Genomic DNA, 15,641 nt, shown 5'->3' on the forward strand with positions numbered 1-15,641 from the left:
TCTGTAGAAGTTGGCTTACTCCAGTATCAGCCATCACAACAATATTCTAATAAACAAGGTAGAAGAATAGGAAGGAGAGAGGAAAGTTCCCTGTTTTTTAAGGCTGCTTCCTAGAAAAAGTACACACTGCTTCTACTTTCATTGCACTAGTAAGACATAGCTACGGATTATAACTAGCTGCAGGGAGGCTAAGAAAGCTAGTTTTTATTTGGTCAGGTGTACCCAACTAACATTTGAAAATTTACTGAGGAAGAAAGAATGAATGGGAATTATGAGACCACTAGTATTCTTAACCTGAATGGGAATTATGAGACCACTAGTATTCTTAACCACAGTTTTTAGATCATAAATCTTAATATTTCTTTTATCATATATGTGCAACAGAACAAAATTCTGAAGAATAATCTAGTTCTCTTCCTAGAACTTTTTTTTCTAGTTCTTTTCCTAGTACAGTTAAAAAAAAAAAAAGATTTTACTTATTTATATGAGAGAGCGAGAGCAGGAGCACGGGGAGAGGAGGCAAAGGGAGAAGCAGACTCCCTACTGAGCAGAGAGCCCATGGGCTCCATCTCAGGACTCAGGGATCATGACGAGAGCCAAAGGCAGACACTTAACCAACTGAGCTACCCAGGGGCTCCTCCTAGAACTACTTGGATTCTTTTTTAGTTAGCTTGGGTTGGTTTAATTTGCCTGGAGATGTTACATAATATATAAAAGGTGCTGGGAATTTTTATGAAGGTGCAGGTGTTGAGGGAAGTTTACTCATTGCAGTATTTGGGTCACTAGTGGCCTAAGAAAATACTCTTAACTGGATTTCTTATCTACATTCTTTTAAAGATTATTTATTTATTTGAGAGATAGAAAGCAAGAGTGTGAGTGGAGGCACTGGTAGACGAGGAGGGAGAAGGAGAGGGAGAAGCAGATTCTGCTCAGCCATAGCAGGGCTCAATCTCACCACCCTGAGATCATGACCTGAGCTAAAGTTAAGAGTTGCTTAACCAACTGAGCCACCAGGGAGCCCCCATTTTTGCACATTCCTTTGAAACACAGATTATTACTTTGAATATCAAATTATAAAAGCATTAGTCTGTGTTGATTAGTCCATCTTATGATAGCATTTGTTCATTTTACTAAATTCATAGTGAATTCTCAGTGCCTTGATAACTTGGCTGAATCCTTTATTGAACATAAGAGTAACAGATTTTGTCTAGTGTTTGTTTTCTGTTGTGTTTGTTATTTATGTTATTATTTGCTATTATTTCCTTTTTTTTGACTTTCAATTTAATTTGCTTTTCTTTTACTGTCTTAAGGTGAAAATTTTGTTTGCTGGCTTTAAAACTTTATTTCCTAATAGAAGCATTTAAAGCAATAAATTTCCTTCTAAGCAGTCCTATAGGTAAATCCTATAAATTTTGTTATACTGTTATTTTCCTTATTCTGTTTTAAATATTTTCTAGTTTCCCTTATGATTTCTTCTCTGGGCATATGTTCTCTAATTTCTAAATATTTGGGGCTCCTCTAGATATTATTCTGGTTTAATTTTTTTGTAGTCAGTGAACATATTCATTAAGGTTGCAGTCTTCTGAAATTTATTAACTTATGACCTAATACATGCTTTATCTTAGTTAATTTGCACACTTACAGAGACCAGTAAAGTTGTTGGTACAGTGTTCTTTCAGTTGTTGGTATAGTCCTGTATAAGTATCTATTAGATCAAAATGATTTATAGTGTCATTCAAATATTCTCTATCGTTACTGAATTTTTTTTTTTTTTGGCTAGTACTGTCCATTAATTAGGAATCTTAAAGTCTCTAGTTACAATTGTAGATTTGTCTATTTCTCCTTTTAGTCCTGTTAGCTTTTGCTTTATGTGTATTGAAATTCTATTAAATGCTTACATATTTATAGTAAATTTACCCCTTTATCAATATGAAATATTTCTTGGGACACCTGGGTGGCTCATTTGGTTGAGTGTTGGGCTCTTGATTTCAGCTCAGGTCATGATCTCAGAGTCGTGGAATTGAGCCTCATGTCCTCCTCTTTGGATCTGCTTGAGATTTTGTCTCTCCCTCTCTCCCTGTCCCTCTCCCTTCCCACTCTCTCAAATAAATAAATAAATCTTTTAAAAATATGAAATATTCCTCTTTTAATCTGGTAATCCTCCTGGTCTTGAAGTCTGCTTTTTCTAATATATCCCCACCATCTTTCATATACTTAGTATTTGCATGATATGTTTTTTCTGTTCTTTTACTTTCTTACTTATCTATTTTATTTTATTTTATTTTATTTTATTTTATTTTATTTTATTTTCTGTTCTTTTACTTTCAATCTGTTTGTGCCTTTATAGTTAAAGTGTATCTCTTATAGATAATAATATATATAGTTGGGTCTGGCTTTTTTAAAAAATGCAGCCTGACAATCTCAGCCTTTTAATTGAGATGTATAATCCATTTGTATGTCTTGTAACTATTGACATGATTAGGTTTATATTTACCTATTAGATATTTTATTTTATTTATTTTTGTTCCATCTGGTTTTGTTCCCCAGCAATTCTTTCATGGTCATCTTTTGGGTCAAATATTTTTTTAGTATCCCATTATGATTCTTCATCTGGCCTTTTAGCTATATCTGTCTCTCTTTTTTTTTTCTTATAGAAAGTTGCTCTAAAGATTACAGCGTGCATTTTTAAAAAATATTTTTTTTATTTATTTGAGAGACAGACAGAGTGAGCAAGAGAGCACACATGAATGGGCAGAGAGAGAGGGAGAAGCAGACTCTTCTGCAGACCAGGGAGCTTGCTTGATCCCAGGACTCTGAGATCATGATCTGAGCCACCCAGATATCCCTACACCATGCATTCTTTTTTTTTTTTTTACACCATGCATTCTTAATCACAGTTACTTCAGTTCATACTGTACCATGTAGCCTGTGAATGTAGTAACCGTACTATTATATAATTCTATTTCTACCCCTTATTGTTGTTATGTATTATATATATGTATGTTAACCTCATAATTCATTGCCTATTCTAGGTACTTTATATAGTTGGAATCATACAATATTTGTCCTTTAACCTCATAATTCATTGCCTATTCTAGGTACTTTATATAGTTGGAATCATACAATATTTGTCCTTTGTCTGGTTTACTTCACTAATTGTAATGTTTTCAAGGAAAATCCATGTTGTAGCATATATATATATATAAATATTTTATGGCTAAATAATATTGCATTGTATGTGCATATGACATTTTGTTTATCCATTCATTTGTTGATGGACATTTGGGTAATTTTCCACAGTTTTTGGCTATTGTGAATATTGCTGCTTATGAACATCTAGTGTACAAATAACTGTTCAAGTCTCTGCTTTTATTTCTTTTGGATATATGCCTAGAATGGAATTTCTTGGTTATATAGCAGTTTTATATTTAACCTTTTGAGAAACTGCCAGACTGTTTTCCATACTGGTAAAACTATTTTACATTCCTACCAGCAATGCATAAAGATTCCAGGTTTTCCACATTTTCTCTAACACTTGTTATGTTTTATGTTTTTATCTTTAAATTTTTATAGCCATTCTAGTAGTATTGAAGTGATATTGTTTTTGATGAGTTTTATTTTCTTTAATACCTTACCAAATATGTGATTTTCAGATATTTTTCCCATTTCAGATATTTTTCCCATTTTTATATGTGATTTTTGCTTTTCTGATAATATCCTTTGACATGCAAATGTTCTTAATTTTGATGAAGTCCAATTTGGTTTTTGTTTTGTTATCTATACTTTTGGTATCATATTCATGAAGTTTTTCCAAATCCAGTGTCATAAAGATTTTCTCCAATGTTTATTTCTAAGAGTTTATTGTTTCTACTCTTAAATTTAGATCTTTGATCCATTTTGAATTAACTTTTTATATGTAGTATGAATTATGGTCTGGCTTTTTTTTTTTCTTTCACATGTGAAAATACATTTTCCCTTGCACTGTGGTCCCAACACCATTTCTCCATTGGATGATCTAGGGATTTTTGCTGAAGTGAGACATAGATCATAGGTGTGAGGGTTTATTTGGGGGCTTTCCATTGTATTTCATTGATCTATATGTCTGTCCTATGTCAGCACCATATTCTGATTACCCTAGCTTCTTAATAAGCTTTGAAACCAGGAAGTGTGAGTCTTCCAAATTTGTTCTTTTTTTTTTTTAATTTTTTTTTTCCAAATTTGTTCTTTTTCAAGATTGTTTTGGCTATTCTGGGTCCCTTTTAAGTCATAGGAGTTTGAAGTTCAGTTTTTCTGTCTCTGTGTAAAAAAAAAAACAAACAAAAATGCATGTGGGATTTGATAGTGATTGCATTGAATCTATATGTATCACTTTAGGTAGTATTATCATCTTTTTTTTTTTCATTTATTTATGATAGTCATAAATCATAAGAGAGAGAGGCAGAGACATAGGCAGAGGGAGAAGCAGGCTCCATGCACCGGGAGCCTGACGTGGGATTCGATCCCGGGTCTCCAGGATCGCGCCCTGGGCCAAAGGCAGGCGCTAAACCGCTGCGCCACCCAGGGATCCCTATTATCATCTTAATATGAAGTCTTCTGATCCATGAACAAGGACATCTTTCCCTGTCTTTATGTCTTTAATTTCTTTCAGCATTGTTTTGTAGTTTTTGGTGTATGGATTTCTTCCCTCCTTGGTTAAATTTATTCCTAAATATTTTATTCTTTTTGATGCTGTTGTAAATGGAATTATTTCCTTAGTTTCTCTTTTGGATTGTTTATTGCTAGTGTATAGAATACAGTTGATTTTGTATTCTGCAACTTTGCTGAATTTATTAGCTCTAACAGTTTTTGGTGGATTCTTTAGGGTTTTATACCTATAAGATCATGTCATTTGAGATAGTTTTAATTTTTCCCCTTCAATTTGGATGTCTTGTATTTCTTCTCATTGCCTAATTTCTCTGGCTAGAACTTCAAGTACTTTGTTGAATAAAAGTGGTAAAAGTGGATATCTTTGTCTTGTTCATGATCTTAGGTGGAAAGCTCTCCCATTTCACCATTGAGTATGATGTTAATTTTGTGTTTTTCATATATGGCTGTATTAGTTTCCTATGTCAGCTATAACAAAGAACAACAAACTGGGTGGCCTAAGACAACAGAAATTTATTCTCTCACTGTTTTGAGGGCTCGAAGTCCAAAATCAAGGTGTTGGTAGGGCCTTTCTCTTTCTGGAGGCTCTGGAGAAGAACTTTCATTGTTTTTCTTAGTTTGTAGTGGTTGCTTGCAGTCCTTGGCATTCTTTGGTTTGGATACATCACTCCAATTTATGCCTTCATTATCAATGACATTCTCCCTCTGTGTCTGTTTTCTCTGTCTCTTTTTAAAAGATTTTATTTGTTTATTTGATAGAGGGAAAGAGAGAGCACAAGCGGGGAGTGGCAGGCAGAGAGAGAGAGAGAGGGAGAAGCAGGCTCTCTGATGAGCAGGGAGCCCGATGTGGGGCTCTATTCCAGGACCCTGGGATCATGACCTGAGCCTAAGGCAGATGCTTAACCAACTGAGCCACCTAGGCACCCCTATTTTCTCTTTTTATAAGGATACTAATCATTGAATTAGGACCTTTCCTAATCCAATATGACCTCATCTTAATTCACTAAAGACCCTGTTTCCTAATAAGGTCACATTCTAAGGTCTTGAGGATTAGGACTGATCAAATCTTATGTGGGGGGCACCTTGGTGGCTCAGTGGTTGAGTGTCTGCCTTTGGCTCAGGTTGTGATCCTAGTCCTGGGATCCAGTCCCACATCAGACTCCCCACGGAGAGCCTGCTTCTTCCTCTGCCTATATATGTCTGCCTCTGTGTGTGTGTGTCTCATGAATAAATAAAATCTTTTTTTTTTTTTAAATAAATGTTTGGTAACTTCACTAGTGAGTCTATCAGGTCCTGGGCTCTTCTTTGTTGGGAATTTTTTGATTACTGTTTGAATCTCCTAATGGGGTTATAGGTCGGACTGTCTGTTTTTGTAGGCTCCACACCCAGCATAGAGCCCAATGCAGAGCTTAAGCTCACGAGCCTGAGATCAAGACCTGAGCTGAGATCAAGAGTCAGATGCTTAGGGATGCCTGGGTGGCCTAGTCAGTTAAGCATCTGACTCTTGGTTTTGGCTCAGGTCATGATCTCTGGGTTGTGGGACTGAGCCCCCGCATCAGGCTCCATGTCAGCAGAGAGTCTGCTTGGGATTCTCTCCACTCCCTCTACCTCTGCCCCTGCTCGTATGCCTTCTCCCTTTCTCTGTCTAAAATAAATAAAATCTTAAAAAAAATATATTGACAGCTATAAATTTCCCCAGAGCACTGCTTTTGCTACCTCTGTAAGTTCAGTATTTGTTTTAGTTCTTAATTATCTCAGGGTATTTTCTAATTTCTCTTCTCATTTCTTCTTTGGTCTATTGGTTGTTTAAGAATGTGTTGATTTCCATATATTTGTGGGTTTCCCCATATACCTGAGAAGAATGAGTATTCTTTGCATCTGAAGCAACTCTCTTGTAGACAGCATATGGGTGGATCATGGGTTGTTTTTCTTTTTTTCTTTTCTTTTTTTTTTTAAGTAGGCTCCACACCCAGCGTGGAGCCCATTGTGGGGCTTGAACTCATGACCCAAGATCAAGGCCTGAGCCAAGATCAAGAGTCAGACACTTAACCGACTGAGCTACCCAGGTACCTCGGGTTTTTAATTTTTAATCCATCTGCAGTCTCTGACTTTTAGTTGGGGAGTTTAATCCATTTACATTTAAAATAATTACTGATTATTGGTAAGGAAGAACTGACTCTGGCATTTATTATTTTTATTATTATTTTTCTTTGTGTCTTATGTGTCTTTTGTACTTCAGTTCTACCATTACTGGATTTTTTTTTTTTTTTTTTTTAGTATTCTAATTTTTTGTAGTGTACCCTTTTATTGATTCCCCATTTCTTTCCTTTTCTGTACTTTTTTTTAGTTTTTCTTAGGAAATACCTTGGAGATTACAATTAACATTTCTTTTTTTTATTTTAATATTTTTTGTTTACTTATTCATGAGAGAGACAGAGAGAGGCAGAGGGAGAGAAGCAGGCTCCTCGAAGGGAGCCTGGTGCAGGATTGGGACTCGATCCCGAACGCAGGATCATGCCCTGAGCTGAAGGCAGATGTTGAACCACTGAGCCACCCAGGCATTCCTACAGTTAACATCTTAACTGCACAACAACCTTGTATCAATTATAAACTTTTTTTTTTTAAGATTTTATTTATTTGAGAGAGAGGGATAGCAACAGCATGAACTGGGGCCAGGGAGAGGGAGAAGCAGTGGGGAGCCAGATGTGGGGTTCAGTCCTAGCACCCCAGAATCATGACCTAAGCCAAGGGCAGATGCCCAACTGACTGAACCACCCAGGCCCCTCAAATATAAATTATTATTCACATTTGCAGTGGAATATAAATACTTTGCTCCTATACATCATTGTTCCTCCCTCTTTATACTGTTATTGTTACTGGGATTATAGGGGCCAGAAATGCTATAATGACCTATTTTCCTATGTGAGATGTTTAATTCCATTTTATTTTCAGGTTTTATTTTATTAATTATTCAGAATGATCTTAGTAACTTTTTCTTTCTGGGTGCCTGTGTATGTTTTTTTACACTGCAAATTTAACTTCTCTGTATTCCTTCAGTTCTTCCGGATGAATTATCTGTGATGGAGGCCAGTGTTTGGGGTAGAATGGGGAAAGAGTTACTGATGCTTCTTCAGATTGAATCAACATAATTTTTTAAAATTTAAGTTCAGTTTGCCAACATATGGTATAATACCCAGTACTTTTGCCATCAAGTGCCCTCCTTAGTGCTTGTCACCCAGTTACCCCATTCCCTCCCACACCTCCCCTCTGTAACCCTTTGTTTGTTTCCCAGAGTTAGGAGTCTCTCATGGTTTGTTTACCTTGCTATTCTTTCCCCACTCATTTTCCCTCCCTTCCCTTCTAATCCCTTTCACTATTTCTTATATTCCACATATGAGTGAAACCATATGATGATTGTCCTTCTCCGATTAGATTGAATCAACATAAATGGTCAACATTAGGGGATGTGAAATGGTCATACATATAATAGAATGTTATACAGCTATTAAAATAGGTTTTCAGAAATTATTTTAAAACTAATTTTTGGAAAGTATAAAAGCTATATAAATATGTTAAATTCAGTATAAGTTATTGCTGAATTCTATATGAATTATTGCATACAAAGTAAAAATTCCCATTCCCTGGAGGCAACTGCTGTTACTAAGTGCCTTTTAGGAATTCCTGGTGACTTGAGAAATGCTTATGATATAATTTCAGGCAAAGAAGACAGCACGTAGAAGTGTGTGAACACTGTGATTTCAGTTATGGGTATGCCCACTAATCTGAAGGGAACACTTTATCAAAATATGCTGGGATGAAAAAATATGCTGGGATGTTTGGGGTGATAGACTTAAGAGGATTTGAGGAAAATATGGTAAAACTAGAAAGGAAATAATAGAAATAATATGCACATTAATAACAGTAATATAAAAATGACCTTTTTAAAACAAAATGATATGAAATTATTCTATAACCATCAAAAAATGATGGTCTACTGATTTTGAGTTATTGATTTTTTTAAGATTTATTCTTTTTTTTTTTTTTTTTAAGAGAGCATGTGAGCATGGGGGATAATGGGGGGAGGGGCAGAAGAAGAGGGAAAATCCCAAGCAGGTGTCCAGTGAGTGAAGCTGGACATCACCCTGAGATCATGACCTGAGCTGATATTCAGCTGATGGCACTACCCAAGGTGCCCCCTGATTTTGAGTAATTTCTAAGATACATTATGTAAAAAGGCAACATAGGGAAAAATGTGTGGTATACTGTCATCTATGGTTAAAATATACCACAACTAGACTAAGGTATTCAGTAAGTGGTTTTGGATGTATAATCCCCTCCCCCCTCCTTTTTCTTTTTTTTTAACCTGATTCTCTCTCTCTCTCAAATATAGCTGGAGTTGTCATTATCTCCATCTTATAGATGGGAACTTGAAGCCTAGAGAGTTCTTTTATAGGGTTGTAACCAGTTTTTAGCATAATCAGGATTAGAATATAAATTTCCTAAATTCCAGCATAGTTCATTTGCAATACATAGGCATGATTGCTGTGTTTAACTGTAGAAATAGGGAGAGAGAGAGAGATGAGACTCTATTCTACAAAAGGTTGAAATACTCTGACATTTGTCAGACACAATGTGCATTCACCAAAATGGAATACTTTAAAACCTTTTCTCTGCATCAGATAAAACAATGATGGATTACTGTATTCCTTTGTGTATATTTATTTAAAGGGCAACATATAACACTATGTTTAATCTTACAAAGAATATTGAATAAAAGATGCAAAAGAACATATACTATGAGTCTGTTCATAGAAGCTACAAAACCAGGTAAATTTAACGATTTGATTTTGGATGGGGATATAAAGTGGTAAAATCATAAAGAACAACAAGGAAATGATCATCATAAAGGACAGGGTAGCATTATCACCAATGTAGGGGAATGGAGTGGGAAGAGGCAGCGAGTTATGATAAACAAGGAATTTCTGGGGTTGCTGGTAGTAGAAGTTCATTTTATAATCATTTGTTAAGCTGTGCATTTATTGTATTCGCTTATTATATCTCACACTAAAAAATGGTAAACATTAAAAACACATGGCTATATGCAAAAACTATATGATTATTTCTGTAGATCAGAGGTAGAACAGAAAACCATAATAATCATTACAAATGGAACTTTCAGATCTAGAAATAAGCAGAGACAGCTGAGAATTTGACCTCCCTGGTAGTTTCTTCCTTCTTGGACTTCTTTGCTGATTTCTCCTCTTTGACATTGGTTCTCTTCTTTTTCCTGGTTACTTATTCACTCTCTGGTGATCTCAAATAGCCTCATGGCCTTACAGAACGTCTGTATGCCAGTAATTCCCAAACTCTGCTTCTTCTAACTTCTTTTAATTCTAGACTCATATATCCAACTACCTTTTTCAACAGTTCTACTTGGATGTTTCATAGGTTCATAGGTATCTCAGATTTAACATGTCAAGACTGAATTCATGAACAAAATTGAACTCAAGGCTGTTCTACCCCTTGCCTTCCCCATCTCAGTTGAGAGCAGTCATATGTCTTGCTTAGGTCAAAAGCCTTGAAGCCACTCAAGACTCTTTCTTTTTTATCTTCCGTCTTATCCATCAGGAATTCCTGTTTACATTTATAATATAGCCAGGATGCAGCCCCTTCTCCCCACATCCAGTGCTGATACCTTGATCGAAGCCCGCAATCATTTCTTACTTTGAGTTACCACAGAACCTTCCTAACAAATCTTCTTGCCCTTATCCATGCTCCCCTCCCTCTGATCAATTCTCAGTAGAGCAGCTAGGTGACACAGGTATCCCCTGTATTTCGCAAGTTCACGTTACACCACTTGGCTTTTATGAAAGACCTACATTATTAGTACTTTTTTCGATAACTGGAAGAAATCTGAAGACTTCTGCTTTTACAGAAAAGAGTGAAAAGTGACAATAGCGTTCAGAGTTTGTTTTGCAGTAAACTGTTAGAGGCAGTGCACACCCTGAGGGGGGGAGTGGTGCCACCTAGTTCCTTCCCTGGGAACTATACGCAGCATCTCAGCATCAAGCCACTGTTACTTTGAACTGTGTCTGTGAGCATCTGTGCTTTATCTGCATTTACTTTGTGTATCTCTTAGCAAGATGTGTCCTAAGGTATCAGGAAAAAAAAGGCCCAAGGGAAGTTATTTTTCGAGTCTGAGAACACTAAAGATTTTTCCCATGTAAATTAATGGTAATTGTTTCTTTGCTTTATGCCATTTTGGCATACGAAAGTTTTCATAGGAATCATATGCTTCGAGAATGCTGGGGAAACCTGTACTTGTAAAACATAGGTTGGATCACAGTACCTTTGTTGAAGACCTGTCTCTAGTTCCATGGTTTATACATAGGAAAAGTTAGAGTGCTTTTTATAGTGCCCAGGATGATCTATGCCACTCCTCTTCGACCTCATTTCTTTTCTCTTCCTCACTATACTCCAACCACACTAACCTCTTTGCTGTTCCTCAAATATACTATACTGCTTCCTATGTTTGAGTGTTAGCACTGGCTGCTTCTTTGCCTGAAACACTCCCCACCCATCCCATAATCACCTGGTCAATGCCCCTCACCTCCTTCAAGTCTTTGCTCAAATGATGTCATCTCAACAAGGCCTAGCTGGCAACTTGATTTAAAATTGCAACTCGCATTTCAGTCCTCCTTTCTAACTCTACTTTTCTTTTTTCCATAGTAATTCTTACAGATTCTTAATAATTCTAATAAACACGTAAATTACTTATTATGTCTTATTTATTGTCTCTATAACCCTCTAAACTGTAAGTTCTGGGAGTACAGAAATATTTTTCTAAGCTTGCTTACTTATGTATCCTAAATGCTTCAAGTAATGCCTGGCATATAGTTAGTGTTCACTTGTTGAATGAATTTATACAAGATAATGAACCAAAGCACTCCATCTTTGGCAGGGCCCTGGAGTCAGCTTCATGATCTGAACTAGAGTCTAGGGGAGGACTAACCCTCCTGTGAAAAAGGCTAGAAAAAGTGGCCACTGATGTCTGTCTGTAGCTTTGGCTTGTATAGAACTGTATTTCTGTATTCTTGTCATGGCTAGACAAACTGCTGCCCACATGCTCAGCGATACTGGGGACTTAACAGCAGTATATGAGTTCTGAGCTGCTGATGTGAGACTGGTTTTGGACTTGGAATCCTTGGATGGAGAGTTGGGTATGGGAGTAGATGGAGGCAGCCAAGAAAGCTCCTGGGTCAGAGCTAGGAGAGGGCTAAATCTGTCTGTGTGAGAATTGAGAGCAAGATGTGAGCTGGCTGAGCAGAGCAGAGCTGTGGAGGCTTAAAGCTTTGGGAGGTAGGGGGAGAAAGGGAGGAATGCAATGATTAGCAGTATAGGGGGTGTGCTGAGACAGTAAGTGTTAAAGGGAGATTAAAGAATTTATCTCCTCTGTTTATAAGTATTAAGTGTTATAGACTTACTCTGTTTTTTTCTGTGAAATCTTAGATAACATTTGGATTGCTTTGACGTAAGCAAATTCTTCCCAGAGAATGGTAAGAGATGGCATATCCTGAGTCATAGTTGGCACGGGGTAAGAATAAACTGCATGTGGGGATATTTGACATCTGGATTACATGTAATTAGGAGGAAGTGATAGGACTTAGTGATGGATTGGGATAAGGGACAGGATTTGGCAGTAAGATCATTGGTAATCTTGCTTGGAAAGAGCAGTCTTTGTGGAATGGTAGGCACAGAAGCCAGAATGGAGTGAGCTGGAATGTGAATGAGAGATGAGGAAAGAAAGGCAGCCCATATGGACTATTTGTTCAAGAAACTTAATCAACTAGAAGAGAATTTAGGGTTACAGGATTATTTTTTCAAAGTGGTGTTACTAGAACTTGTCTATATGCTGATGAGAAGGAATCATAAGAGGGGTTGGAGAGGAGAAAGGAGAAGAAGGGGTGTAGATACAGGTAGATTTATAGTTTTGTGGTAGGTATAGTGGCATTGTTTATGGGGCAGCTACTGCTTTGGCAATGCTGTAAAATACTTTTCTTTGTGCTGCCCTACCTACCTATACATACACTAGTGTTAGTAAAGGCCAGTTTGGTGTCTTTAAGGATACAGGGCCAGGGCTTCATAGGTAATTTTTGACCTTGGAGAAGGGATCCAAGACCCTCCACTGTGATTTGAGAATTGTAGAATTTGTAGCTACATATTTAGATATGGACATTGGAATCAATAAGTTTGCACTACTGTTTGAGATAGGTATGATACAACCTCAACCATATGGAGCATTGTAAGGTTCTTGTCTCTTCCATGAAGTCTCTGTAAAGCAGTAGATAACTAACTCACCCTAACTTGATTGACTCTACCATGAGATGAAACAGAACTTTATTGGAGTTCAGAAATGTATTTCACTTGTGTGTTCTAAAACCTAGAGGGCAGGCTTCATGTTTTATTAATCTCTTTATCGCCAGATTATACTTTCTGTATAATGGATTCTCAGTAATAATTTGTTGAAATTAATCAGTGCTAGTTTTGAGAAATTATCCCATAAGCATCAAAACTTTTAAAATTGTAAACATTCAGGATAGCAGTTCTCTAGACCTTTATACATCTTCTTGACTTTCTAATATAAATTGAACAAAGTTTAACCCTCTGAAGATTTTGGGGAATCAAGGTTCAGATGCTAAAGTCTACGAATAACCTCAGAACTCATCAAAACGTATAGGACTACTTACCCTAATGCTGACTGGCGTAGCCTACTGGGTATTTGTTTTGTGAAGCTTTTGGTTTTTCTTTTTTTTTTTTAAAGATTTATTTTTATTTATTTATTTATTCAGAGAGAGAGAGAGAGAGAGAGAGAGAGAGAGGCAGAGACACAGGCAGAGGGAGAACCAGGCTCCATGCAGGAAGCCGGATGTGGGACTCGATCCCGGGTCTCCAGGATCACACCCCAGGCTGCAGGCGGCGCTAAATCGCTGTGCCACCAGGGCTGCCCATGGTTTTTCATTTTATTCTGTATTTAATTTTAGCTGCTACTCTTCCCCCTTTCATTTTCTGCTTCTTTTTTGTTTTCATTTTAAAGATCTTTTTTATTTTTAAGTAATCTACACCTAACATGTGGCTTGCCTTATAACCCTGAGATCAGACTCCATGCTCTACCAACTGAGCCAACCAGGCACCCCTCATTTCCTACTTCTAGTCAGATTAATATGTTGATGAATCTGTTTGGGAAATTATAGGTTTTGGAATTGATAGACTCTATAGGACTCCTCTGGGAATAAGGTTATGCACACTGGTGTGAGGACTCCTCCACTCTATCCATTCACTCCTTTAGCACCTTTTGAGGGTCAGCACTACAATAAGTGGAAAGGTATTACTTGATCCTTGTCTTTAAAGAGTTTTGGGTTCATCTCTTTTACCAACTCAAGCCTTTTTATGGTGATTCTCAGCTATATTGCAAGTAATAGTTCTTTTTTATTTTAAGGTTTGAATGATGTATTTTGCATGTAAGTAATAAGGGTAGGAGTTAAAGAGAAGTTATTTCGGCTGTCTTAATTCAGTCTTATATGGAATTGTAATGAGGATTATAAGATTTTAGGTTATGAGACCACAGTTACCAAAAAAAAAAAAAAAGATAATAAAATGTTTCTCTTTTTCTCTCTTATAGGAAATACAGATGAAGAGGACTGCAATTGAAGCCTTTAATGAAACAATTAAAATATTTGAAGAGCAATGTCACACACAAGAACAACATAGCAAAGAATATATCGAGCGATTTCGCAGAGAGGGGAATGAAAAGGAAATTGAACGGTAAATCTACCTAACCCTTCCAAGTGCATCAGTGAGACAAGACTTCTTTTCTTCCTCAATAATTTCTTTTGTGTTTGCTTTTGCCACCTTAAACTTCATATATGGAACTATTTGCTGTTCCCACTAATGGCACCAAACGAACCTTCTCTTTTCTGTGTTCCTTCTACATCCTTCTAAATTTTTAATGCCTGCCCATCCTTTAGGAATCAGCTTATGCATGACTTTTCTAAGAAAAATTTCCCTGATTCCCTAGACTGGTTTAGGAGCTTTTTGTCCCTACCCCCTCCAGTATCTGGTCCTGATTCCTGCTGTAACATTTACTGAACATCACATCCACTAAACTGCAAGCTTGTTAGTGGAATAAGAATGGAGGCTTATTTTCCCTGATAGCTCTAGCACCTGTTATGGTACCTGAGAGTGCACAGTGAGGCTCACGGGATTTTTGTTGAAATGAAAATCATCAGCAGCAGTCTGAAAATAAATTGGAGGCTGAACAAAACCAGGGGCAGAAAGACTAGCTTGACTGTTGAGGGCAGCTGCAGTGTTTGTGGTCATCCAGTTAAATGATGGTGAAGGCCTGAACCAGAGCAATGGCAGGAAAGGAGGAGGAATTAATGGAAATGCTGAGGACTTGATATCTGGCCAGATATGGTAGATGTGAAAGAAGTCAAAGACTATTCCTAGATTTCTGATATGAATGAATAAGGAAGGGTGTTATTCACCAAAATAGTAAGTACGTAAGGAAAGTTCAGGGTTAGAACCAATGAGTTTTGAGGTTTCTGTGAGAACCCAAATGGAGTTGTCTGACAGACAAACAAAGGTTATTTGGTTTTTGGAACTCAAGGTACAGAAGGGTTTGGATGCCTAAGTGTGTAGGTGATAGTAGATGCTAAGAAGATTCCACAGAGTGAGTGAAGCATGTGAAGTATTGGTCTGGCAATTAAAAGGATATTGGAAGTCTTTATCATAGCAAATTTAGTGGAATATTGGAAGACTGAGCCAGATAAGAGTGGGCTGAGGAATAAAAAAGTGGATAATAAATAAAAATGAATCATCTGCAAGAGAAAAGCAAAATTGTTTCTCATATTAGCACCAAAATGTCCGTAAACTTCTGTGTGCATAAGAATTGAGCTAAGTGCTATTGAGGCAGTTAGCTTAATGGTGAAAACCATGGG

At 36.9% G+C, this 15,641-nt stretch overlaps 1 protein-coding gene across 6 annotated transcripts in view; it reads left to right on the top strand.

The window, feature by feature from the left end:
* LOC100856339 (phosphatidylinositol 3-kinase regulatory subunit gamma) overlaps positions 1–15,641 on the top strand; it is a 139,631-nt gene that overhangs the window by 106,966 nt on the left and 17,024 nt on the right. For all 6 annotated transcript variants that reach the window (XM_038558194.1, XM_038558196.1, XM_038558195.1 and 3 more), the window contains one exon: positions 14,324–14,466. In XM_038558194.1, the coding sequence (XP_038414122.1) occupies positions 14,324–14,466 (143 nt within the window). The remainder of the gene's footprint in view (positions 1–14,323; positions 14,467–15,641) is intronic.

Source organism: Canis lupus, chromosome 15 (genome assembly GCF_011100685.1).
Source record: "Canis lupus familiaris isolate Mischka breed German Shepherd chromosome 15, alternate assembly UU_Cfam_GSD_1.0, whole genome shotgun sequence".
Taxonomy (NCBI): domain Eukaryota; kingdom Metazoa; phylum Chordata; class Mammalia; order Carnivora; family Canidae; genus Canis; species Canis lupus.